Raw genomic sequence first — 27506 nt, 5'->3', positions numbered from 1 at the left:
GGGAAGGAGGATACTTGCCCAGTGGTAGAGCCACATGGATTTAAATAATTGAGCTTTGCTCAGTTGAAACTTGGAACTTGACTCTTGGGTTTTGTCCAATAGAATTTGGAACTGCTTCGGCCCTTCTTTCATATGGCTTTAGGAGCAAGAGTTATCATCACCATTTTAATTCCACGTTCCCCAACCAGACAAGTGCCCTGCTGGAAAGTAAGTGCAACTCCAAGGTGTCTTCCTCAAACTTGTATCTGGGGCAGGATGTTATTATGTGCTCCATGGTTTGGTCAGGGTTTCCAGGTGCAGCTAGGAGAGGTTTTTAGGTGCCGCTTGTACTTCAGGTGGCCACACTGGCCAAGTTTAGTGCATATCCTATTAAGGGTTGTCCGCGTGCTCTATGGAAGGTTGAAGGCTGGTTGTCGCATTGTTGGGTTGGAAACGAGTTGTTTGTTTGGAAAATGTTTTCTGCCCAAGCTTTCCTCCAAGATTCTTCAGTGTTGTGGTATAGGAGGTGCTTGGTTAGCGTCCAAAAGGGTTTTCGTGAAATCATGTGACAAGCTGGGGGATCTTGAAGGTCTCTGTGGATGGGAAGCTCCAGATTACTATTGATGCACATTATTTCCCTGTATAGTGATGCATCCCATTGATAGAGGGAGGAGTAATGTTTGAAAGTACTGGTAGCCACTGCACTGGAGTTGATATCAAAATTCCAGAGATGGTCCTCATTACTGAGTAGAGTTGTGTGTCGATGAGTTTGGTATGTCCACTTGAGGCCCAAATGGGTGCACAGTACTCAGCTGTTTAGAAGACCAGGGCTTTGGCAGAAGTGCAGAGGATAGTGGCTTTTGCTTTTTTTTTTTTTTTTCCTGTTTTTTTGCACCCCAGCTTGTGCCTTTGTTTTCATGGCAGTCATTCAGAGGTGATATTGGTAGGTTAGAGAGCAGTCAAGGGCCACTCCAACGTAGGTAGGAGTTAGGTTGTGATACACTTTTTCTCTACAAAAGATGATGTTGAGGGTGTTATGTGCCTTGTGATTGTCAAGAAGGAATGTGGAGACAATGGACTTGGTTGGATTTGGTTGTAATATGCACTTATGGAAGTATTCGGCCATTATTGATAAATCAGAGTTCAGTGTGGCTTCAGTATCCTGAAAAGATTTTGCTTGTGTCGTCAAAGCGATATAGTCGGTGTAGATACATTTCTGCAATGATGTGTAGGGCATATCACTTATATAGATGTTACAAACTATCGGTGCCAGAACATTTTCCTGTGGGAGGCTGTTGTTGAATATTCTTGGAGTGCTGACCTTATAGGTAGATCTTCATCCTTCTGTTGCTTATCAAAGCCCACAGCAGCTTAAGTAATTTGGCACATGGTAGTAGCAGGGACAGTTGAGCATCATTCCGTGTTCCCACACAGTATCGTAAGCCGAGGAAAGATTTGTGAAGGTGGCCCTGGTCTTCAGCTTGTGGCGAAAACCAGCCTCAATGTTTGTAATGATAGCAAGGACTTGTTCGCAGCAGCTACAGTGGGGTCTAAAGTCAGACTGCCTGTTCTTGGAGATGATGGGGCTGATTCTTAGAAGGATGAGATGCTCCAGGAGCTTATAGGTTGTGCAGACCAAAGAGATGGGCCTGTAGCTCCCAGGGTTACATACCGGCTTTTCTAGTTTTGGCAGGGCTATCATCATTGCCTCATGCCGGATTTGTGAAGTATGGCCGTTCTCCATCACAGTTGAAAAGAGAGCCAGAAGCCATTGTTTTGCCAGTGGGTTAAGATGGTGGAGGAATTTTGGTGGAATACCATTTTTCCTAGCAGCTTTGCCCTTCTTTGTGGATGCTAGGCCAGCACCCAGTTCCGCAGCAGTGAAACAGGGTGGATAGTGACAGCCTTGTCATGGCCCACCCTATTAAGCGATTTCTTGACTTCTTTAATTTCTTGAATCCTTGAATTCCTGAGTCTACAACTAATGTCACTGAAACCTCAACTGAATGCTTTTAACTGGCCTCCTGGTCAATGAAGCAAAACTAAAAAATAGAAGTGATTACAACAATGCCTTTCAAGACTAAGCACCCTCAAGATCTGGCCCTTGATCAAAAAAAAAAAAAGTGGCCCATTTTCTTTTTTAATTGAATGCTTCTGTCATGCAGCTGTTTAGTTTCTTAATTATGTCTCCTTTTAAAATGTTCGAATCGGCCTTCAGTGTTGATACATTGCTCTTAGGCCCCTGCACGATGTTATATTTGTTGCACAATAAGCTGGTGAGTTGTGCCATAAATTTATACCAGACACATGGGCAATATAATTCTCACACCAGAAAAACGACTGTCCCATTATAAAAATAGCTGACCAGCTGCAAAGCTAGTGCTTGAAAATGTCTAGCAAGTCGATAGCTGGTTTCTATCCAGAAATAATTTGAAGGTGTAGCAGGGCCCTCAGTGCCCGTGTGTGTGTGTATTAGACTGCAGCAGTCTTGTTCAGCTTCATTGGATGACCAGATTGGCATGTCCTGAGTTGACCTTTTGGCTTAGCAGGTTACTGATATGGAGTTGCATTTCTCTTGTTAACAGGCAATCCAGGTGGACTAGAAATACTTTTCCTAGTTTTTTTTTTCTTTGGACATTGTTATATTTATCCATATTCAGATCTTGAGTGTTTATAAAAGCTTAAGTTATATATGCATGTATGGTTGCTCTTCCTGCATAACCTATAAAATCGACATGCTTTCTCAGTACAGGGGAATGTGGCCAAATTGGATTGCTTTCAAAGGTTCATTTGTTCCACCTAATGGTTCACTGTGAAAGTGCATCCTCACTATGTATGATAGTACTTGACCTACTTTCCTATATGTGCTGAATAATTTAAAGGCTGAGTATTAAACGATAAAATAGAAGGGGCCTAAGTTAGTCCTTGCTTTAGATTACCTCCCTTGACTTCATCTTCAGTATTACCTGAATAAAGGAAACTATTGGGTTCCCAATACAAGGGGAAAATGAAGGAAAATCCTAGGTAAGCTGTTTGAGAAAATTATGCTGGCATACATCCATGAGGGGCCAGGAGGGGATTTCATGCTTAGGGGCAACCAACATGGGTTCATCAGTGGCAGCTCCTGTCAGACCAACCTGGTGGCCTTCTATGATCAGATCATCAAATCATTAGATGCAGGGGTAGCAGTGGACATAGTCTTCCTGGACTTTCGGAAGGCCTTCGACACTGTCTCTTACCCCGTTCTCATTAAGAAACTGCGGGACTGTGATGTCGACATGCACACAGTCAATTGGGTCACCAACTGGCTGGAGGGCCACACCCAGAGAGTGGTAGTGGATGGGTCATTTTCGACCTGGAGGGATGTGGGCAGTGCGGTTCCACAGGGCTTGGTCCTCGGGCCCGCACTGTTCAACATCTGCACCAGCGACTTGGACAAGGGGGTAAAAAGCACCCTGTTCAAATTTGCTGATGACAGTAAGATGAGGGATGTGGGCACGCTAGAAGGGAGGAATAGGCTGTAATTGGACCTAGACAGGTTACAAGGGTGGGCGGATGAGAATAGGATGGGATTCAACACTGACAAGTGGAAAGTGATGCACCTGGGGAGGAACAACTGGCACTATACCTACAGGTTGGGGAACTCCCTTCTTGTCAGTACAGAGGCAGAAAAGGATCTTGGAGTCATCATTGACTCCAAGATGAACATGGGCCAGCAGTGTGGGGATGCGGTCAGGAAGGCCAACCACACCTTGTCCTGCATCCACAGATGCATCTCGTGCAGGTCCAAGGAGGTGATCCTCCCCCTCTATGCGGCACTGGTCAGGCTGCAGCTGGAGTACTGCGTCCAGTTCTGGGTGCCGCACTTCAAGAGGGATGTGGACAACATGGAGAGGGTCCAGCGGAGGGCCACTTGTATGATCAGGGGGTAGCAGGGCAGGCCTTATGAGGAGAGGCTACGGAACCTGAACCTGTTCAGCCACCACAACAGAAGGCTGAGGGGGGATCTAGTAGCCTGTTACAAACTAGTCAGGGGGGATCAGTAGGCACTGGGGAAGTCCCTGTTCCCCTGAGCACTGCCAGGAGTGACCAGGAATAACGGTCACAAGCTGGTAGAGGGAAGATTTAGGCTTGATATCAGGAGGCGCTACTTTGCTGTCAGGGCGGCTAGGATCTGGAACCAACTTCCAAGAGAAGTGGTGCTGGCTCCTACCCTGGGGGTCTTTAAGAGGAGGTTAGATGAACACCTTGCTGGGGTTGTTTGACCCCAGTAATCTTTCCTGCCATGGCAGGGGGTTGGACTAGATGATCTACTCAGGTACCTTCCGACCCTAGTAAGTATGAAAGTATGAAAATGGGTTGGGGAGGGGGAAGAAGTTAAGGATCTTAAGAATTGGGTCATACTAAAGGTTGTGTAGCTCAGTGGTCTGACTATGGTGAATACTGGATACATTAGAGGAAGAGTATAATAAGCAGCATAGAGCAATCCCTCCACTTTCATACCTTCCAGCCACCTTAAATAGGTTGTGTCCTTGACTGTTGTATTTAATAGACTCCAATGAAGCTATCATCCCTAAACTTACCTGTTCCTTTTTTTGTTGCACTATTGCCCCCCCCCCATTGTGTGGGAATGAGTTTCACATGTTAATTATGCAGTGTTTTTTAAAACCTGTTGCCTGATTTCATATGCAGCGAGGCATAGTAAATAACAATTCCCTCTTTACTTCTTCCATACTGTTCATATTTTTATATACCTCTTTCATTTCTCTCCTTGGTCATCTTTTTTCCAAGCTGAAGAATTGCAGCTTTTCAGCCTCTCTTCATATCCTGTTAATCTTTGTTCTCATTCTTTTTTACTTTTTCCTGTTCTAGGATGACCTGTCTGAGATGAATACTTCATGCAGTTCTTGTCACATCAAGAGATGGGTGCACCATGGATTTAGACAATGGCATAATGGTTTTCTGTTTTGTCTACAATTCCTTTCTTAATGATTCCTAACACTTTATTTGCCTTTTGGTTCAACACTGCACACTGAGTCAATATTTTTAGAGCACTCTCCACAATGATGAAGAGTTCTCTCTGATTCTGTGATAACTTAGTTTCTTTGCCTTTAGTTAGTGGTCCTTGTCAAAAAAATATGAAAATCCAGTACATTATATAAACTAAGTGATAGTGCTCACAATTCCGACTGTCTCTGCTGTGAAGGTAAGTTAATGGAAGTTTGCACTTCTTTAGCAGCTTCCATATCTGAATTTCAAAGTGCCTTAATAAACTACTGCTGTTTTTGTATGCATATGTGATAAGGATAAGAAATTTCTGGCGGTGTTAATGTTTTAACCATGACCTGTCCATTTTACTCATACAGGTAATGTTGCTGGAGGTAGAGCTCTCTAATTATTCAAGCGGCCACAATTTGTCTCCTCATCAAAGGGGTTTTAATCACTCCAGGTACGTTAATTACTCATAATCCAGAAGTATGAATCTGAGTGAAAGAAAAATAGCTAAGTATGTGAAAATAGTCTGAAACAGTGCATCTAGAAAAGATTAATCCCGAGGTTTTAAAGCCAAATATCTGATAGTTCTCTAGGTCTAGGAAGAGAGAGGTAGTTAGCCATGTTAATTTCTTATGTGCCACCCTGCCGTGCCTTCTTAGGTCTAGGAATAGGGTTTCATTCAGTTGCAAAGAGGATTCACCATCCTCCACAGGTATAAAAGGTGTTTATATCCCTGATGATTCAGAAACTTATTAGTGTAGCCCTGCCAATAGGTTAGATTTGAATACTCCTCATCTCTGTCACCTAGTTTTGTGCTGCTACCCATCACTGTAGTGTTTAAGCTCCTCATTGGTTAATAGGGTGATATGGTAGCTACCACTTGCATAAATGATGCTGAATCATATGGCATCAGACAGTTTATTTGAATTGAAGGTGAGGAAGGAAAGGTGATATGAAATGCCTTAGAATGAAATGGAAGAAGGGTCATAGGTCATTGGAGAAAAGATGCTGTCTTCTTTGGAGGGTTATTTTGCTCTTGCCTGAAAGAAACCCTCAATAGGTATACTTGGGTCTTGAAAAACAGACTATTTCTGTTGTATTTTAGTTGTATTTTATATTACTGAAGGTACTTGAGCTCTAGCTGAAGTTTGTACTGATTTATCTGCTCTGTTTTATTTGTATCATTGTAGTTCCCAGGGACCCAACTGATATCCAGACCCCATTGTATTAGGAATGATAAATATATGGAAAAGGGCAATTTCTGCTCTAAAATACTTACTTTGTGCAAGCAAGATGAACAAACATGAAGCAAAAGAGAGGTGGTATTATCACTAATTAAAGGAGAGCAATTTGAGATACAGAAAGACTGAGCAACTCACTCAAGGTTATATGGATGGTAAATCTGAAATTAATTTAGATAATCTCAGTCCCGATCTGGTCCCAAAATAATAATAATCACCCCATAATAATAACCATGATAACCTTGCCTCCACAAGGAAGAAAAACTGAGTATACAGGGCCACACTGAACTTTTCTTCAGACTTTCCGTTGCAACGGTCAGGGCCACAATTAAATAGTCTTTCCTTCCCTTTTAAGTTTTCATCATATAAGCAATTTTTGGGAACTGACATACTGCACCCTCTGCTTGACTGATGGATGTCTGTCCCTTGGTGCAGTTATTTATAGCAGACATGATTAGTGAAACCTAGCACTGCAGATGTAGAAACAGTTTCTCTGTTGCCCTTCAATTTTTGTGTTGCACCAAGGTAAAGAAAGGATTATACAAAGGTATGCTGCATTGAACTTCTTGTCCATGGTATTTGCCTGTTCAGTAGATAGTTGTATCAATACAGTTAAAAGTCTAGCCAAATAGATATCAAATCTTTTCTTATTAAAAAGATAAGAATAGATCTCTATTTTATTCTAAAATGTTTTCAGGGTCCCTTCCCAATCAGTTCTTCCTACATGTAGGCAGGACACAGTAGCATCTTAGAGACAAACTGCTTCAGAGATGCACAGATTTTTGTAGGCGGTAGCCTACTTTTATCAGATGCATCTGACAGTGTAGGCCAGTGGTGCTCAGTCTCTGGCGTGCAGGCCAGATCTGGCCCATGGTGTTGTCATCTAGCTCATGTCCTCACCATGGTTCTGGAAATTTGGTGGCAGGGGAGCAGTAGCAACATTAAGTACTGTGGTTCTGGAATGAGGGACTAGCTTATGTTGCTCTGCCACTGCTCCCATGCTGCTAAATTTCAGACACGTGGAGAGCCCTGCAGGCTAGATGATACAGCCCCTTGCACTGATGTGTGGAGTTGTTTCATGTCTCATGGACACACCCTGCCTGTGGGATCAAGCCTGCAGACTGGCCCATGCCACTCATTTGGCCTACACGGCCAAAAGTTGAGCATTGCTGATATAGGCTTTTGTTCACCAAAGCTTGTGTCCACCTACCTTGTTTTCTGCCTGACTTTGGACTAACAGGGCTAACTACCTCTCTCACAGATGTGTCTTTTTAATATGCAAGGACTATTTGAAAGAGAGAATATTTGACAACATGGTCACCCTTGCAGTGAGTGCAGGTTAGTATTTTCATAAGGCAAAATAGGACAGAACTTCTGTGCAAGCCAGATTTTTTCTGTAAGGAAAAGTGGTTGAATCTGATTTCCTCCACCCCCATAAAGCTCGTGTGCCTTTAAACAAATGCACCAGATGCCAAGGCACATACCTAACTTATAGCTGCACTGCACAAATGCAGAGCCAGACTTCCATGGCACTAGGTATCCTGGTACCAGTACAGGGTTCTCTAGTAGTGGAGACATCCTAGTGTCTGAGTCCTAGAGAAGCAGTGCTGCAAAGAGACCCCCAGAGGCATAGACGACTAGTGCAACCTTAGTTGGGAGTGTGTGTGTGGGGGGCGACCAGTCAGTGACCCTGTGGCAAAACTCACTGACCAGGAAGCAGCCATGGCACTTCTTGAAGTTGGCACGGTGCTACAGGGGGGTACCAGTGCTCCTGCCTGCCCATTGGCTAAGCGGGGAGCACAGCCAGTCAGGCATGGCATCTTGTGGCAGTCCAGCGCTCTCAGGGGATGCACATGTACCCCCTGGGCATTGCCACTGCCCAAAGATCATCTAATCTGGTGGCTCTCAAGCTTTTTTTGGTCAGGACCAATTTGTAAACATGAATGGCCAGTCCTGACCCAGTGCCCCTCACTCCTGACTTGCTGCCCCTCCCCTCCCCCCCCCAGTGTGGGGTGGTGGGGCCCTAAGCAGCCCCTGGCAGGCTGGACTGCTGTGGTTTTATACATTTTTCTCCTTTATAGGTGATTCAATTTTTAAAGTTGATTTGCAACCCTTTCATATATTCTTGTGACCCACAGGTTGAGAAACGCTGATCTAATCTAACCCTGTGCCTGAGGCAGGACCTTCCCTATCCAAACCACCCCAGACAGCCCTCATCTGCACTGTAGGGAGGGCTGCCGTCGGCCCTGGGAGGTTTCCAAGGCATGGCGTCTTGTGGCAGTCCAGGGCACTGTTAAGCCTCCTCTGGGAAGCCCGGTGCCAGGCCCAGCTCTGCGCTCGCTCTGGCGGGCTGCCGGCTTTGCAATGCATTTCACCATCACCACTACTGTTGTTGTTTATTATGGCAGCCGCGTGGCCCTTGGGACAAAGTATTCGCAGTTCTGGCAGGCGTTGCGCGTGGGCCAGGCCCCCCCCACTCTGCCGGCGGCGCGGGCAGGGCTCTCCCCGGCCCCAGGCGGGCTTCCTGGGCCCCCCTGCAGCCGCGAGGGCGGTGACTGCAGGGCGTGGGGCGGCAGGAAGGCCCCACTCGGCGTGCGAAGTCGCGCAGGGAGGAGGGGGTTAACCCGCGCGGGGGGGATGCTGCAGGGGCCGGCGGACGTGACGTCAGCCGCGCCGGAAGTCCCGGTCCTGGCCTGTGTTGTGCTGTGGGGGAGAGAAAAGAGCCGCGATTCCCGGGGCCGCCCGAGCTGCCGCGACCAGGGGCGAAGCCATGTCTGACCAGGTGCGCGGGGGGCCGGCGGGGTGGAGGAGCTGAGCGAGGAGGCCTGGGCCAGGCCCGCGCCCCAGCCTCGGCGGCAACCGGAGCCTCGGTTGTTCCGGGCCGGCCGGGGAGGCGCGGGCTGCGACTCGAGCCGGCCTCCGGGCCGCCTTCCCGGTCTGCGGCTGGGCGCGGCGCTGCGGACTGGCCGCGGGGGCGCAAGGCCCCCCAGCGCGGGGGGCAAAGCCCGGCGGCGTTGGGGACGCGTCGGCGCCTTCCTCCTAAGCGGATCAGGGAGACGGGGGCGGTGGGTCTTGACCTTTTTACACTGTGGGTTCCCCATATGAAGCCCTTGTCAGTGGACTTATTCCCTCACAACTTCCCCCCCATCCCTCCCTGCGCGACGTCCTTTTCCCTCTTCAGTCTTTTTCTTGCAGCCAAAAAATAAAATGACACAAAAGTCGTTTTCTTGCAAAGAACTGAGAGAGCCCACAGCAAGGCAGGGTGGTATTAATGCTGTAGATTCCTATTTGAAATCTGTGGGTTCATCTCGGCCATCCTGTTAGTGCAGCATGCCAGGCCAACATGGCATGGTCCCCCACCCTCTGAGAGGGTCTCAAGGCATCCTAGGATGCTGCAGTCCCTGGTTGGGAACCACTGCCTTGGAGCCTAACTTGTGTGGAGAGGCCTGAGCCTTCACCCACAAAAAACCTATAAAAACTCAGGCCTCTGAACAAGCTAGTCTATATGGTGCCATCCTATCCTGCCTGTCTTCCAAAAATTTGAGAAAAGTAGGGAAGGAAAGGACCTCAGGACATCACCTAGTTCCCTGCTCTAGGCATAGTCATCTCTGTCTAAACCAGAGATGTCAAGATGCAGCCCATGGTGAGCCCACCACTGAACTATGGCATGTGGAGCTCCTTTCAGGATGAGTGACAGCTGTGTTAATCCCTGTGTCTCTCTGGGTGACACAGCAGCTGAGGAACATGTGCCAGTTAACACTGCTGTTGCTCACTGGACTGCCAGAGTTGGGTCTGAATCCGGTTTGCAAGGCTCTTCACAGCCCAGATCAGACCAGAGGACCAAGAGAGTTTGACACCCCTGGTCTAAACCATCCCAGATAAATGTGCAGCTAATCTGTGCTTAAAAACTTGTAGTAAAAGAAATTCCACAACCTGCCTAGGTAATCCGTTCTGGGGTTTTGCCACTCTCATAGGTACAGCCCTTCCTAATATCTAACCTACATCTTCCTTCTTTAAATTTGAGTTTGTTATTTTTCTGTCCTGTTTTTTGTGGCTGAAGATTTGATCATCATAATAGCTTTTAAATAATAATAATAAAAAAGGATGTTATAATGAAATACAAAGAAGTGTTATAAAGAGGATGGTGAGTGAAATGAAAAAGCTTAGAAATTCTGTTAGCTCGACTGCCAGAAAATTAAAAATAGTCAGAAATTAAAAGTGAATTTACCAGGCACCATTTTCTGGATTGAGAACTTGTCCCACTTACTGACACTGCTACCGATAGTGTAATGTTCCTGTTGTGGATAGGGAAAATGACTATTTATATAAGTTGACTTTTTCTTCAGCTTGAAAGTAAGGTAACTCATCTAGTACAAATAATGGCATTCCTTGTCTTTGTTAAATGTTTGTGCTGGTACAGCTGTGTTAGGTGGCTGTCTATCAGTGGTGGTGGTGAGAACAAGTTCCCTATCCAGATCAGGCTCAAAGAAAATGCAGGAATTATAAGATAGCGTTATAAAGGAGCAAGAGGGGGAAAGGGCCAAATTTTGTAAACTTGTTTTCTCATTTTCTTTACCTCTGTAAATCGTTCCACTGATGCTGATGCCACTGCTTTCATGAATGAGAGCTATTCAGGTTGTTAATAGTTCCAGGATTCAGCCTTATTTTAAAGATCTGTTTTTTCATTTTTAATTTGAGGCTAATAAAAACATGGATAACTTGCCGGTGGTCTTAGCATCTCAGAAAATCACTATGCTTCATTCATTAGATTCCAGCTGTATCTGCTCTGAATAAAGCTTTTGTTGTCTTACAAACAGCAGCCTTCAGTAGGTATTCATTTCTAAGGCACAGGTCTTGCAAAGACTCACGTGTGTGCTTAATGAGTAGAAGTACTTACAGTGCATAACATTTTAGATTGCATGTAATATTCTACAATTTAGGGTATGTATGCCTTTTCTACATGGTAAACTTGCTGTATTTGGGATCAGTGTTCTCAAGCACGCTGTTTTGCTCCTGTTGGGGTGTCTCCAAATAAAAGTAGTGAGCTGTGCCCACATGGTACATAAAGTTTACTCTTTAGAAGAGCCAGTTAATCTTCTCTCACACTAAGTAACTTGTAACTGGTACCTCAGAGATGTGGCAGCCCTACTTCTGGTCCGGAACAGAATAGTGTGCTTGAAGAACCTGCTGCTGGGCACAGTAAGTTTACTATGCAGGCATGGTTTAGGGCCTAAAGCCTACAGACATTTAAGCCTATGCTTAATTTTACTGTTTTTTGGTTACTGTCATTTAAACCAGTGACCATGTGGCCAGAGTAAAGTCTGTTCTTGATGACAGCAGAAATATGGTTAAGTTGTATTACATTTTCTTGGAATTAGCTATGTTGCTTGAAAACCTACAGTTATTCCCCTCATTTTGGGAGTGTGTGCACGTTAGAAATATTAAAATGAAAACTGACCCCTCCCCCCCAAAATGCTGACTTGTATTTTTGAATATGCAATAAAAATATGAAGTACAAAAGTTTAGCATGTTGGGAACTAAGTTACAGTTTGATTCTGCATGTAAGTTGAGTTCATTTTTTACAGTTCATTTTGAGGGGAAAAATGTAGGCTTAGAATAATAGTAGTTAGTGTTTTATGGCCTGCCTTAGTGTAAACAATAGGATATAGTTGGCTTAAAGTTATTTTTGTTTTGCTTTTATTTTTGGTTGGGGAGAGGTATTGTGTGTGGATTGTTTTTTGTACTGGGGAAAGAAAATGCCTCTTTCCTAAGAAAAAAGGTCAAGAGCAGACAAAAAGTAATAAATATATGAATCTTAGTTGTGATCCCAGAATAGTGAAAATAAAGTTCTAGGGGATAGGTATGGAGACCAGTGGTTCCTAGCCTTTCCAGGCCCATGAGCAACAATACTGAGCAAGGTCTAGTTTACTCAGCAAAGTTTTGTCACTATAGTTATGTTGGCTATGGGGTACAGAAAGATCAAATCTTCCTGTGAGGTATGCTGTACTTCTTTCTGTGGGATGGGGGTGGGAGCTTTGTAAAACGGGGAAAGAAACCCTTCTGGGCCTCCACTAGGGGGCTCTGCTGACATAGCTATGCCAGCATTGTTATAGTGGCAGTAGCTCCATAATGTAGACTAGGGGTGGTTAACTTGTGGCATGTGTGCCATAAGTGGCACAAGCAGCCTCTGTGTGGCACCTGGTTCAAATCAGGGAGGGGATAGGCAGCAGCAGGTATGACAGGGAGGAGAAAGCAGAGCAAGAAATTGGGCAGGGATCACAGGAGAAGGGAACAGAAAGCAGAGCAACAGTTTGGGCAGGGGAAGGGGACTGGAGTGGCATTTGGGGAGGGTGTGGGGCAAAAAAAGATTGACCTTCTGTGATGTAGACGGGCATCAGGTAACACTACATCCCTGTCAACCTTAGTTTTAACTTCGCTCACAATCACAGGAATCTGTTCTCAAGGGCTCTACAGGTTTTACTGTCTGAGTTGTGGATTGGGGATTACTTGGGCACAGGTAATTAACAAAGGGAAAATAAGGATTTCAGAGGATCAACAAAAGCAGCTTTATTTCTAAGGTGGAAATGGATGAATCGGCAAAACGCTAGCTTCAGGGAGCATCTTCTTACCTGTAATATAGCAGACTGCTAGGAGTACAAGTAAAATGCATAAATTAAAACACGTGAGCTAGTTTAAGTGTCAGCAGTTACAGTGTGGCAGTCTATTATAGTTAAAGAAGACAGTCTTTGTTGCATATGTTAATTTTTAAAAATAGAAATTGAACCTCAAATATCTTTAAAAATAAACCAACAAACCCAACATCCCCTTACCAGTTGAATACTTATTGTTACTGGCAAATTTAAATTACAGCATCTGATAATGTGTTTGTGGTTTTATTAGGTGCAATAATAAATAATTGGCACTTTAAAGCCTTTCATCCAATGACCTTAAAGTGATTTGCAAGCACTAATTAATTAAGCTTCAAGGTCTAAGTCTAAGGTAGGTACTGGACTACTTGTTCTTGTAGCCATTATTTTACAGCAGCATAAAACTTTATGACCTTATTAAGAGGTAGGAGTTTGATTCAGAGGGTTGTATTTTTGGGGTCTCTGTTGCCACTTTAAAGTCTAATATTTAAACATAAACTTTTTTTTCAATAATACAGTGGAGAACACTGGTTTTCTAACCTTTCAATTTGAAGTGATGTGGACTTGGATATATGCCATTGATTGTATGTACAGCGGAGTCGCGTCTTACACGGGGGTTAGGTTCTAAAGTTAGCACATAAGGCGAAAATCACGTATAGTCAAAATTACCCTTGGGCTTGCCCAGTGGTACAGTCCCCCTTCCCCCATCCAGTGGTACAGTCCCTCCTTCCCGCCCAGGGCAGCCTGCACCAAACTCCCGCCCGGCCAGCATGCACAGCTTCCCAGCAGAGCTGCTCCCAATGTAGCTGCTTGGCCCTGTGCACAACGCTGTGGTGGGGAGCTGCAGGCTGAATCCAAACAATTGGCACTCTGGGGCATATGCATATGATGAATTCACGTAAGTTAAATGCATGTATGATGTGACTCCACTATATGAACAAAGATTTAACTGGGTGGGGATAACATGGAACAGTTGAAGCACTTGTAACTATTCATGCACCTGGAAGGATCTGTGACAAGTAAAAGTAAACTGGGTTGGCTTCATCCTAAGTGAAACACTGGTAAGTTTCCCAAGTTCAGCAGTTACCATATTGTGATTGCAGGGGACACGAAGAGTTATCCCACTTCATTCATTTGGCAGTAAGTCATGGTCCATATTAACTCACTTGTTTATATTAATTGTATGCATCTTGTGAGATGTTAATATGCAAATGAAGCATATTATAATATTTTGGTTACCCTCAGTTCTAAATGACATCATGTCCTCTACCCTCAGCTTTTCTACCCTTATAATTCATGACAGGTAAATGTCGTCCAGATTTTCCTGCTCTTGTTTGAAGTATTTAATGCCATTATTGACTACCCAAAATTTTCATCTATGCTAAGGCTCTAATTTGATGGATTGTGTGGTTGCCTAAGACTTGAATCTTCCATTCTTTGTGTCAAGCTGGTTTAACACTCAGTTTCCAATTCTTACCGATTCAAAGATGCGAATTTTCTGGAAAATTTTTCAGTGTCCTAAATAGTGTATGATCTGATTTAGCATATTTATTTGACTTGTATTTGGTTAAAAAAAAAAAAAAAAACCCTAAAAAAATACCCCCATGTTAGTTTTGTCCTAATAGCCACAAGTATTTGAACTGAAATATTTGATTGGGAAAAAATTAAATATAGCACACTTAATGTGGTTTAAATGTTATATTCAAACTAATTCAAAGATTTATGTGGAAAGAATTATTTTTATTGGAATACTTGTAAAAATGTAAGGACAATATACTATAGCATGTACTTTTCTTATATTGTTTGCTTAAATCTAAGGAAAAAAACCCCAAAAGCACTGAAAACTGTTGACACACTAATTTTAGCACACCCAAAGAACTGTGCATGATATGCCATGGTTGCCCACTCATCTACTACTCCACTGAGGTCATTGCAGCACCTCCAGTTTCACTGTCCCTATCTAGAGAATCACTTGCACTACTTATTAGTTCCATTTCAGAATCAGGTTGAGGCAAATCTGATTCAGAACTACTTGAACCGCATTGTCTTTTGCTAAAGGATGTTTTTACCAATGAGTCTATGAGCAAGGGCAACATATCTTCACACTGCATCTTTTTCACTAATTGTGCTTCTGACTGATTCTTCGGAAGCGAGACATTTTGAGACTTAGAAACAAGTTTAGCCGTATGTTCATTTGTTAGTCTATCCCTCTTTTTTGTCTTGATTGAGCTGAAAGCCCTCCAGTTCTGTTCACAAGAAGCTGCTGTTGGTGGAATGCTTAAAGATCCTTAAAGCAACCCTGGACAACAGTTGGATGTTACAGTTTCCCTTCTGCCATGTGAGAGGAGACATATTCTCTGCTGCAAATGTCTTTGCTCCAAAGTTTTTCTTTTGTGCAGTACTCGGCAATGTCTGTCATCACAGCTACTGGTATCCATTCATTGTTACTAATGAATTTTATGAAACAGTGAATTTTTAGAAATGGAAAATTTCCCACAGAAAAATAAAGCACTGGAAAATTTTCTGGAAATCTCTGCTCTGCTTGCATTTTGATTTACGTCACTTTACTTTACTGTAGCTGTGGCCAGGTATTGAGTCTCTAAAGATCATTGCTTTCCACTTGTATCATCCAGAGATGGCTGTCATGGTGACAACAATGCTCTATGATACTTCATGCAAGAGCTCAGACACTCTGAGGAGAGCTAAATCAGTAGGCTTGTTATAAGAGTTAACATATTTTGATCCTCTGATCAAGTCCTATGTTACTAGGACAGAAATCTGATTTGTCATTAAGTTTTCCTCGGTAGTAAACAGAGGTGGTATTATACGCAGCCTGTTAAATGTGATGAGCAGTTAGATATAAATACATTTCTTATGTTTTTGTTAGAGTAAATGACAAATAGGCATGAAGACCTGGGCTTTAAACATTACTTAGAACAGAACAAGGGAGGGTGCAGGAGTCAAACTATCTTGTATCTCCTATAAGTAGTTCCTTGAAATGAGAGTTGATGCACATTTCCAGTGTGCACAGAGGTGGGGGACATGTTAAAGAGGACAAAGGAGGCTTTATTTTTGAAGAGGAAAAATCTGGGATGGATCTTATAGATGTTTTACTTGTTTTTCCTACACTGCTGAGTAGCACCAGACTGAAGGAAAGGGTTTGAAATATGATCTACAGTCTGAGATTTTCTTCTCAGGACACTTTTTGAGGCATTTCTCCATTTGGCATCTGATTGAACTTATTAGGCATTGAGTAAGGGTGTAATTGTTTTCAGTACCATGTTAAATTGCAGTGACCAGAATGTGCAGAATTACAAGCATCATTCAGTGTATGCAGCGATGTACAGGATGGGACTAGATGTAAGGAATTTTTTCACTTGTATCTACCCTGTCAGTAATTAATGTGAAAACTTCTGCTTAACACACTTGGTAGTGTTATTTACCGTTTCCCTTTTGTTGAAGAGCTTATTGCTTGAGTTAATTCATCAGACTTGTCTGTAAAATGTCACACTTTAAGCCAAAGAAATTAAAAATATTTCATGGTTAAGAATGATGAGTCTGTTTTTAAAATATATAAAAATTACTTAGAACAAAAAGTCCTAGGCAAGGTTACATGATTAGCTTATAATGAGCATGCTATGACATGAGTTAGTTGGGGAGAAGGCAAGTATTCTTAGTGCCACAAGTTTTAAACAGAATTGGTGTTGGTCTTACACTGCTGTTACTGCATTCAACATTTTTTTGTTTGTTTGTTTTACTGCTTGCTTAGTTCCCTTTTTTTGTCGAACAACAGAGGTCTTCTAATACTTTCTCCACACTTCTGTTTTCAGAGTCTTTCTTCTATGGGAGTTATACTTAGCTAAAATCACACTTTTTTTTCTCTCTTGGATTTCTCCTTTCCCCCCCAACCTTTTTCCTTTTCTCTTGTTCATTCAAAGTTGATATTGCTGTTGTCACTGTGGTGTTTCCCCACTCTCTGAGTTAATATATCAGAGTGAAGACAAGCGTATTTTCATGATATTTTTGCTGCCAATTTCATGCATAGAAGGAAATTTTTTTGTGTCTTTTTGTAATTTTGATTTATTGTAGTAAGAGAGGTGGTTGGGCTTCTGTCCAATGAATATAATGAAGACCTAGAATTTATCACTATCTTTGGGGAATGTTTTGTTTGTTTGTTTGTTTGTTTGTTTGTTTTACAGGAAGCAAAACCTTCCGCTGAGGACTTGGGGGATAAGAAAGAAGGAGAATATATTAAACTCAAAGTCATTGGACAGGTGAGTTTTTACATAGTTACTGCTGGTATTTGGTAGTTTGAGAATGTGTAGTTAAATGATTTCCTTGTTTTACACATGAACACACATTCTGACACCTACAGTATTTTAATTTGCATTTTTTCCCCAAAATTACCTTCCTTAATTTACCAGTGATAGCTGTCATCTGAGGGCATCTCAGACTAATGAATTTATCCTTGCAACTTCCTGGTTGGTTTAGTATTAGCCTTGTCATACAGATAGGGGCACTAATGCACATGGCCGTTTGAGTGGTTGACTCAAATAGGCCTTGTGCATTAGGACAGGAATAAGATGCAAAAATGGTCTTGACAAATTGGAAAAAATAAACTTATGTGCAAAATATAGCATAAAGGAGGAATGTAGAAATGGAAAACGGAGAACGGTTGACTAGGCTGTAATACTACGAAGAAGATTATAGTGCACAGCATGAGTCAGTGGCAGTATAGCTTAAAAACACTACTATCATACTGGGATATGTTAACAGGAGTCTTTTAGGCAAGACATTTGAAAGTGTTTGTGTTCTTCTGTTGAGCATTGGTGAAGCACCTAGTACTGTGTCCAGTTTGGGGCTATTGCACTTCAAGGAAAATGTGTAAAAACGTGGAGAGTCTCTTGAGCGTAAGTGAGCAAGGTCAGAAGCCCAACAAACTTACAAGGACAGGTTGAAGAAATTAGTATTATTCTAGAGAGCAGTAGTTATGTCTAGAGGACATGACCTTCAAATAAAAATGGGGATGTTACAAAAATGAAGTTGATCAATTGTTATTAGTACCCACAGGAGAAAGGAGGAAGCAAAACTTGGAGATATGTGTTAAATACTAGCAAGTATTTTTCTAACTGTGAGGGTGGTTAAGCATTGGAATTAGACTTCCTAGAGAGGTTGTGAAATCTCCATCACTGGAACTCTTTAAATACAAGTTAGGTAAACATTTTGTCTGGATGTTTTAGACAGCTATTCCTGCCTGGGGTAGGGGGTTAGAATAGATGACCTTCTGCAGTTTCTTTGCTTTTTATGATGTGCCCAGTCACTTCCTCTTTTTGTCCTTGTGACAAAATATATAGTAGAATTTGCAAACTTGTTGGTATCTGACAGGGCTGCACTCTGAGCATTTCTGCTATGGCCTCGAGTTTTCAGCCTCTGGGTTGTCAACCATGTGCCTTAGCACCTGTGTCACCCCTCCACCCCCCCCCCCAGTCATTTAGGAAGACCAAAGACAGTAACTCAGTTTCAGATTTCTTCACTCTGTGTGGGATGTTTAACCAGAACATCTTCCTGTATGTGGATAGAGAGAAGCAGCTGTTTGTTGATTACCAGTTTTGGGGAGAAGAGTCTGTAGGTGACTATTCTTTCCTCTTGAAGTAAAGCCTATAACTTTAAGTAGTTCGGGTAACGAGAGTCTTGGGATCCTTGAACTGAAGTAATTCTGCACAAAGCCACAAAGTGCTGCTTCATCTGCTAATTCATTTAAGATCTCTTAATATCGTCTGTGTTAAGACTTGTTAGCTGGATAGCTTTGTGGGCTGGAATCTGGGAACCAAATTTAGTTCTGGCATAAGCTGTCTTAACTCCTATTAATATAGTTGGAAATTACAATTGCATATCCAGCAGCTGAATGTGGCCTGTTGACCATAAGAGCAAAAGGTTTTTTAGATGTTTGCCTTTATAGGCATTTTTTTTTTTCAATCCTTCAACTTTTCAGTGAGGGTTTCTAGATTTGTGGAATAACAAATCCTTTCAAGCTTCCCTTTAAATTACTGTTGTATTACTGAGTCGGCTGGTATCTTGACTTACTCTAAATAAGCAGGGCTTTATTTACATATTTTGGAGTGCGAGCTTTAATTTCTCTCTTGGAACCTGAGACCAGAGATCATTTGTGCCTCTTTCTTCTTTAGTAGGTGCATTGGCTGATAAATCTGGAAATAAAGACTAATGAACTCAAGTATGGTGATATTTAATATTTTAAATTCAGAATGTCTGCTGAACCCCAGGCCATATGACACTATCTGTTTTTAAAATAGGACTCCAGGTGAATGGAGAGTTTCATTTACATGTGTCATAATATAATCCTGTAATAGGACAACTTGCTGTGGGTTAAGATAAATGCATCAAACTGTCAAGCTGTGTAATAAAGTTAGTGTTTGGCAGATTTTGTAATAGTAGGTAAGTGTAAAAATTAACACTGATTTCAAGCAAATAAGTTATTAAAAAGGGGGATAACTTCTTTCTGCTCTGTTCTTAGGACAGCAGTGAAATTCACTTCAAGGTGAAAATGACGACGCATCTCAAGAAACTCAAAGAATCATACTGTCAAAGACAGGTTTGTGGAAGAAATGGCTAAATGTCATTAAAAAAATAATTTGCTTCCCATGCCTTTTTCCTAAAGTAAAAGCATTTTGGCAGACTAGGAAGACTCTTAGGAGCATGCATGCATACAATAGCCCAAGTGTGGTGGTTTGCCTAAGTAAATTAACTTACTGGTATTTACACTGGACAGCAAGATATGATCTTGTCCAAACTAACATTTATTAGTTAAAATGATTTGGCAGCTTTTAGAAAAAAACAAATATTACCTTTTTAATATACTGTTAAGGTAAAATTTTCTTACAGTTGTGAAATACTTAAATGGCCATGTAGGGGTAGAGTTGGATATGTACCTACTATCATTAATAACTTGGTAATAAACTAATACTATGTAATTTGATGTGCGACTCCTCTAAGTCTGTTGCATTAAATGCTTACTTTTGTTAAATAGGAACTGCTGCATAGTACATGATCAGATTTTGTTGAAATTACTATTGGACCACTGGAAAAGTATCTTGTCTCATTTGTGGTTAGCTTTTGGATTAGCTGCTCTTCCACTGATAGTGTTCTTCAGGCTTACTTTACCAGCTTTGACCTTAATGAAAACTTAATTTGTTTCAACAGTGAATAGAAAAAGGTAAGCGTGGAATAGCTTTTCTTCACCTCAGTTATGTAATGTTTTCATTTCTTTGTACATTTGGGGTCAGTATGATGTACTGTACATCTATGATGTACTGCTACACAAGCTAAAAAGAGTATTCTTAGTTTGCTGCATATCTCGTATCAAAAGTATTCTAAGTAATTTACAGGCTAATGTGAAAATCCTGCCAGGAGGAGCTTAACTGCAAGGCACGCTTGGGTAAATCCTTTCCGTGAAATAATCCCACTGAATCTGTAGTACACATACACAAATAATGTAAAGTCGTAAAGCAACTTTTTGTTTTTCGTACCACCTGAGCTAAAACTTGGCCCCATAACTGGGGTCATTTTCAAGTTTCTTTATTCAGCTGCAGTTGCAGGCCCATGTCACCATTCCATTTCTATGGCAAGAAGATTTTAAATATGGCTTCAGCTAGGCCAGAGGTGCTTTGGCCCTTGGAGCTATGTTATCCAGCCCAAGGGGCTTCCCACAGGTCCTGAAATTTGGCAGCAAGTGAGCAGTGCTGGGGGTCTGACGCCCGATCCTGTCACATGGCTCTGGGACTCAATCTCAGTGTGCTGGGTTGAAACATTGAACACCACTGCTCAAAGCAGTTTAGAAGGAATTTTACTGTACAATGACTGTAACCTCTTTTGAAGATAACATTTCAAATTTTATAATCAGAAACTACTTAATATTTTGTTGATGGCCTAAAACAGAATATTGGAATGTGTGTTTGGTTATTCGGTAGCTGTACTGGCATAGTTACAGACGAGTAATAATACAGGGAAGGTTGGGTTCAATTTTGTCGTTACTGTTTGGCCCACATGGAAAAGCACAGTGCATCTGCCCTCAGTTTTCAGCATACGTTCTCCATAGAAAGCTGGGATTTTTGAAGATTTTGAGTTAATTCTGCTAATTTGATATGTCCCAGTAGTTAAAATTTACCTTAAAAAATTTATAATCTAGTCTATGATGTTTGGTTTTTTTGTCCTTTTCCAGCTTAAAGACGACAAACTAGAGTAAAACTGAAAAAATATAGATAGTATAGGTTTTTTTGTCTGGACCTATGTTGTTTTTTCTCTTAATTTAGTGGTATGCACTGTAACCAGTCCATTATGCTTCAGGTAGCAGATTAAAGCACACCATTTGTCGGCTCTTGTTCTTTAGTATGATGTGACAAAGCCTTTTTTGAACAATTGAGGAAATGCATATATAGTTGCATCCATAACTAGTACAAATAAGTGAACAAAACTAGATTTTAGTACTTTTAGGGCAGTGGTTGGCAGCATTTTTGAGTGGTGGGCTGGAACAACCCAGCTTGGGTCCAGGGCAAGCCAGCACTTCTGACCCTGTAGTTGCTGCTGTTGCTGCTTTTATGCCATGGCCAGGCAGCAGATAGAGAGAGCCCCCAGCTGCTAAAGCCTCCCAGTTCTGTGGGCTGGATCCACTGGGTTTGAGATCTGGACCCAGCCTACAGGTAGAAGTTTGGTGCCCCACCCTCCTTCTAGAGCATTTCATTACTGAACTTTCTCGCTTTGAGAAGGCGGTGGCTTCTCTGAATAATGGGGTGTCACAGTGGGTGTGTCTACATGAGGCACTTTTCTGTGCATTAATTTAGTGTGCACAATAAAAGTGTCACTGTCTACTTATGTGCAGCAATTACTGTGCAGTAAATTAGCCTAACGCACCATTTGCTAGTACCTGTAGATACAGGTACTAGATTAACTGTGTGTAAACAGCTGACTGGCAGCAAATTGCTCCTGGTTAACCCAGGCAGCATGGGATGGGGGGCTGTCTGGGCTCCTGGGGAGCTGCTTCCCAGCCCCATGTCCTGATCTGCAGAGGGACTGTACCAACAAGAAAAGTTCCCTGCCCCATGCAGATTGGGTTGTGGGTCTGGCAGGCAGCTCACTGGGAGCCTGGGTAGCTCCCTATCCCCTGCCTCATGCAGGTGGGGGTGTGGGGCTGGCAGGCAGCTGCCTGGGAGACTGGACAGCTCCTTCCTCCCCTGGGAGCCCAGGCCTGATCCCTGTGTCCCCTGATCCCTCTGGCTGCTGTAGGGGGCAGAGCAGAGCAGGGCATAAGCAGACCTGCACAGAACTGCCACTCGCATGATCAGGGGGCAGCAGGGCAGGCCCTACGAGGAGAGGCTAAGGGATCTAGTGGCCTGTTACAAACTAGTCAGAGGGGGCCAGCATGCATTGGGGGAGTCCCTGTTCCCCCGAGCACTACCAGGAGTGACTAGAAATAAGTCACAAGATGGCAGAGGGTAGATCTAGGCTGGATATCAGGAGGCGCTACTTCACTTTCAGGGTGGCTAGGATCTGGAACCAACTTCCGAGCAAGGTGGTGCTGGCTCCTACCCTGGGGTCTTTAAGAGGAGGCTGGACAAACACCTTGCTGGGGTCGTTTGACCCCAATACTTTTTTCTGCCATGGCAGGGTTTCGGACTTGATGATCTGCTCAGGTCGCTTCCAACCCTACTAAGTATGAAACTGCTCCCACAAAAGCTCAAAATTTCATAGATTTCATAGACATTTGGGCTGGAAGGGACCCCGGAGGATCATTGAGTCCAGCCCCCTTCCCCAGAGGCAGGAAGTCAGCAGGGATCATAGGATCCCAGCAAGATAAGCATCCAAATGTGTCTTGAAGGCGTTCAAAGTAGGAGTTTGAACCGCCTCCAGTGGCAGTCTGTTCCAAACCTTGGGAGCTTGGACAGTGAAGAAGTTCTTTCTTATGTCCAGCCTGAATCGGTCACAGTGGAGTTTGTGACCATTCGATCTTGTCATCCCTTGGTGGGCTCTGGTGAACAGACGTTCCCCCAGATCCTGATGAGCACCCCAGATAAACTTATAGGTGGCCACCAGATCACCCCTGAGCCTGCGCTTTTCCGGGCTAAAGAGCCCCATTGTTCTCAGCCTCTCATCATAATGTCTGTTTTCCTGACCTCTGATCATGCGTGTGGCTCTCCTCTGCACCCTCTCAAGCTTCTCCACATCCCTTTTGAATTGTGGAGCCCAAAACTGGACACAGTACTCCAGCTGTGGCCTCACCAAGGCCAACTGTAGTGGGAGAATGACGCCCCAGGATCTGCTTGAGAAGCATCTATGGATGCAAGCCAGTGTTTTGGTCACTTTATTAGCTGCAGCATCACGCTGAAGGCTCATGTTCATCTTATGGTCAATGATGATCCTCAAGTCCCTTTTATCTGTAGTGCTAACCAGCATAGCACTAACTAGCCTATAAGCATGGTGCAGGTTTTTCCTCCCAAGGTGAAGAACCTCGCATTTTTCGGTGTTGAACATCATCAGGTTCTCGTCCGCCCATAAGTCTGTTCAGATCCGCCTCCTATCATCAGGTGTGGATACTTTACCCCAGAGTTTGGTGTCGTTGGCAGACTTGGCCAGTCTGCTTCTGACACCAATGTCCACATCATTGATGAAGGTGTTAAACAGTATAGGCCCTAGGAAGGAGCCTTGTGGGACCCCACTGGTCACAGCGCACCAAGACGATTGGCTCCCATCAACCACCACCCTCTGGGTCCTACCACAGAGCCAGTTCCCCAGCCAGCAGTGATGTCAAGGCCACAGTTAACCAGTTTAGCCAAGAGGTGATTGTGGGATACTAGATCAAAGGCTTTTTTTAAAGTCGAGGTATACAAAATCGATCTCTTCCCCTTTGTCCAGGTGATAAGTCACCTGATCATAAAAGGAAATGAGATTGGTCAAGCAAGACCTACCTGCAACAAACCCATGCTTGGTATCCCTCAGGATATTGCCTTCAGCTAGTCTGTTAAGGATGTCCTCCTTGATAGTCTTTTCAGATAGAAGTCAGGCTGATGGGGCTGTAGTTTGCTGGATCTACTTTCCTTCATTTCTTGAAGATAGGTACGACATTGGCCTTCTTCCAATCATTGGGCACTTCACCAGAGCACCCAGAACTCTCAAAGATCCATGCCAGGGGCTGACCTCTAAATAAGTGACCTCTAAATAGAACAAGCCCAAAAAAGCGCAAGCCGTAACACTCAAAAAATTAAAGTGACTTTTTAAAAAAACAAGCCCACTTCCACTTATAATAAGCAGACTTGGCAACCTTGGTTGTGCTGTTTCTAGCTGATGTCAAAAACTTGACTTAGCTTTCCAGAGCAAACAGATGTCAATTTTTGAACCCTTTAGGAAAGATGCTGCCTATGCTTTTTTTTAATGCCCCACTGATGCCATGAATCATTCTAATAGAAGTGTGTCAGGTTTTCCAGTGCAGGGAGTATTTATATTTTGTTTTAGGTGAAGACTTCTGACCAAGACATGAAGACCTCTTTCTGATACAGGGTCTCTTGGGGTGCTTGGAGAGTTCTTCTGTGAAAGTGCATAGCTTGCTGCAGAACAGAGGTCCTGAACTAATTAGACACTTACACAAAGATCAGGCTTTATGAAGCTGCCAGCTGCTTTGTTGGAGGTTTTGATTTAATCCTGGGGGTGATTAGGAAACTCATGCAGACAACTGTTTTGTATTTCATCTAAGGTTGGTCTGTGCATAACGTATCAAAATCACAAAAGGAAAAGAAAAAATAACATCTTTAACCATTCATACCTTCTGCTCCTACACTCATGCACTTAACCACTACCACAACCACATTGATTGGATGACTTAACTCGAATGGCCTCCAGCGCTGTTTTCTACCAAAACTGTGTGCAACTTCCCCCTCTAGGGGAAGGCAGAGGGATATGTCTAGTCTACTTGTGCTGATATCGAGCTGGGAATGGGAGGAGTGCAGGAAAGCACATCATTCACATAAAAATCCTGCTCTCATTTCTTATGGGTGATATGCAGGTCAGAAGGAACCCAATCTGACCGTCAAATCCTAGGCTGAATTTGGTGGGGGAGGGTGGAAGGCTTTAAAAAAGCCAACTTGTAAACTGAAAAAAACATCATCTGGTAATGGAGATGAATTCAGAGGTCTAGTTTGATTTCAGAGTAAAGCTGTAATTTTAAAGGTAACATTCAGCTTAACTTAACCAGTGTAGTTGGTGTGCAGTTAAATACAAATATTTGAGACCCTTACACATCCAGGGGTTGAGGTCTCATCTTCAACTTTCGTTAGAAGCAAGGACTTGGAAAACTTATTTATGTACCAGATGGGTTTTACTAAGGCTTATTTGTTTGTGTTTTGTGCGTGTGTTGTTTTTTAGGGAGTTCCAATGAATTCACTCAGGTTCCTCTTTGAGGGTCAGAGAATTACCGATAATCATACCCCCAAAGAGGTGAGTTCCTTTTCTTTCTGGAAAATGACAGGGGACACTTCAAAAAAAAAAAAAAAAAAAAAAAAATGCTCCCCGGGCATAACTAGAAATAAAAAAGGGTAGTACTTATCTCTAGGGGTTTTGCTTTAGCCAGTGCCTTCATTCTTTTGTTTGTTTTTTATTTTTAAAACAAACAGATGAGTCATTTTTATCATAAAGAAATGTATACAAACTCCAGCTCTATTCCTTATTCATATGATTTGTATCTTAATTGTTGCAAATGTTGTTTCTGTTTCAGTGTTTATACCATAACAGTGACCTTTGGGGATCAGAAATAGGATTATATATTGTCAATATAGTCATTTTAAACTTTGTTTGCTTGGGGGAAGAATTGGAAGCAAGCTATTAATTGAAAACTTTAGATTTCAGCTGAGGCCCTAGAGGTGAAAATGCTTTGTTACACAAGTTAGCCAAATGGCTCCGAAACTTAATGGTTTATGTATACAGTTACGCAAGAAGAATAAAATTAAAAAAGTAAATACCTATATATTGCATTAATAGGTAGCAAATGTATGCATATAGCAAATGTGCTCTTGGATAATGCTGTTTACTGCTCCGGAAATAGACTTGATCTCCCTAGACAATGTTGCTGACTTTGACCTAGATGTACCGCAAAGATGAAACATGGGACTTAGGGAAGAGGACTAAATAAACTCATTAGTTTTGGCTAATGAGATACTGATTCAGGATTATATATTTTTTCACCCTTTTGTCCTTTGAGGAAATGTTTTCTTCCCCCATCCAATCATTTAACACTCTTACCTTGGTTCAGATTGTCTGTAGCTCCTTGACATATATGACTGGTAACCATTTTTGTGTTGTTTTTTTTCCCCCCCCCCACCCTCCTTATTCTTACAGCTGGGGATGGAGGAGGAAGATGTGATTGAAGTCTATCAGGAACAGACAGGAGGTCATTCAGCAGTTTAGATCCTTCTGTTTGTTTTTTCTTTCCCCTTAATCCTTTTTTATTTTTAAATAATAGTTCTTTTGTAATGTGGCGTTCAACACTGAATTGAAACTGGCATCCCATCTCTGGGAGTTTATTTGCAAAGTCTGGTATTTTGAATTCTCGTGCTCCATTATACACTATCATTTCTGTTTCTCATTGTGTTGAACTCTTGTGATCCGACTGCAGCCCTGCCTCCCCCCGCCCCCAATCTGCCCACCCTTTTAAAAATATGCATACACACATGCATTTGTATATTCACTGGGAGCGTGCGTTTCGGGCACGATGGTTGTAACATCTACCAGATGTGCAAGTGTTCTTAATGACTTCTGTATCGGCTCTGAAGTTTTGATATGTGACTGTTTCACTCCTGGACTATAACTTTCAGTGGGAGATGAAGTTTTTCAGAAAATCAAATGGCGAAGAAATTGTTTCCATAATTCAGCACTGTTTTCCTTAAATTGTGCTGATGGCCCAGGAAAGAAGACTGTTCAGTTGGAAATGGATAAGTAAGAACTGGTGTCATCTACCTTATTCCAGAGATGGCTTCACTGAAGACAAAATTGAAAATCCTTAACGTTGACAGAGGAGCCCAAGAAAGTTCTAACTTCCATATAGCAACTAATACACAGGCATTCTGCAAGAATGTACACAGCAGACAACTGGTATTATTTTAGATGCTCGTGTTTGTACTTTTGGCCTGGGACATGGGTTTTGAATGGACATTGTCTGTACCAGCTTCATTAAAATAAACAAGAAAAAACAATTTTATAAACAGCAACAATTTGCATTTTCTTTTCAAATATTTGGAGATAAGAGAGCAAGAAACTAAGTGGAAAACAATAAAAAGTGGAACATGGCTGTCTAGTAAATGAGACCAGAACCAGAAAATATTACAACCAGAAAAATTTACCCTGTAAACTAATAGTCTTTTGTTCCCTGCTCTCTCCAAGTATTAACTTTTCACTAATTGTTTTAAACAGTAATCAGCATTCCTTTTTCTTGAAACTAACTGTTTCTATACTGCTCTGATGATGTTAAAAACATATGTAAATATACACACTGCAGCTTCATGTTAAATTTTAAATTCTAAAGTTTAGAGGTTAGCTTGTATCCTGTAACTTGGGAAGGGACTATTAAACACGTCATTAATATCTTATC

The 27506-nt window shown here is 42.5% G+C and overlaps 1 protein-coding gene across 2 annotated transcripts; it reads left to right on the top strand.

Annotated features, from left to right (window-relative positions):
• The first annotated feature begins 30 nt into the window (after nt 1–30).
• SUMO1 (small ubiquitin like modifier 1) lies at nt 31–27120 on the top strand. 2 transcript variants are annotated; one of them, XM_090044764.1, is made up of 6 exons: nt 31–207; nt 5346–5428; nt 17062–17136; nt 19400–19472; nt 25289–25360; nt 26258–27120. In XM_090044764.1, exons 1-6 carry the CDS (start codon nt 133–135, stop codon nt 26324–26326), a joined length of 447 nt encoding a protein of 148 aa, XP_089900890.1. In that variant the 5' UTR covers nt 31–132; the 3' UTR covers nt 26327–27120. The 2 variants fall into 2 exon arrangements, with proteins under 2 accessions (XP_089900890.1, XP_089900891.1); XM_090044765.1 differs by lacking the exons at nt 31–207; nt 5346–5428 and adding an exon at nt 8846–8997 and having other exon boundaries at nt 19395–19472.
• The last annotated feature ends 386 nt before the right edge of the window (nt 27121–27506 follow it).

Source organism: Crocodylus siamensis, chromosome 4 (genome assembly GCF_052110815.1).
Source record: "Crocodylus siamensis isolate JL-2025a chromosome 4, ASM5211081v1, whole genome shotgun sequence".
Taxonomy (NCBI): domain Eukaryota; kingdom Metazoa; phylum Chordata; order Crocodylia; family Crocodylidae; genus Crocodylus; species Crocodylus siamensis.
Note: the sequence above shows the minus strand (reverse complement) of the source record. Positions and strands in the feature narration are given on the sequence as shown.

Coding starts and splice junctions, on each gene's coding strand:
- SUMO1 (XM_090044764.1), top strand. CDS start 133: ATGGCTTTAGGAGCAAGAGTTATCATCACCATTTTAATTCCACGTTCC. Junction 208..5,345: donor GACAAGTGCCCTGCTGGAAA/GTAAGTGCAACT, acceptor TTACTCATACAG/GTAATGTTGCTGGAGGTAGA. Junction 25,361..26,257: donor ATAATCATACCCCCAAAGAG/GTGAGTTCCTTT, acceptor TTATTCTTACAG/CTGGGGATGGAGGAGGAAGA.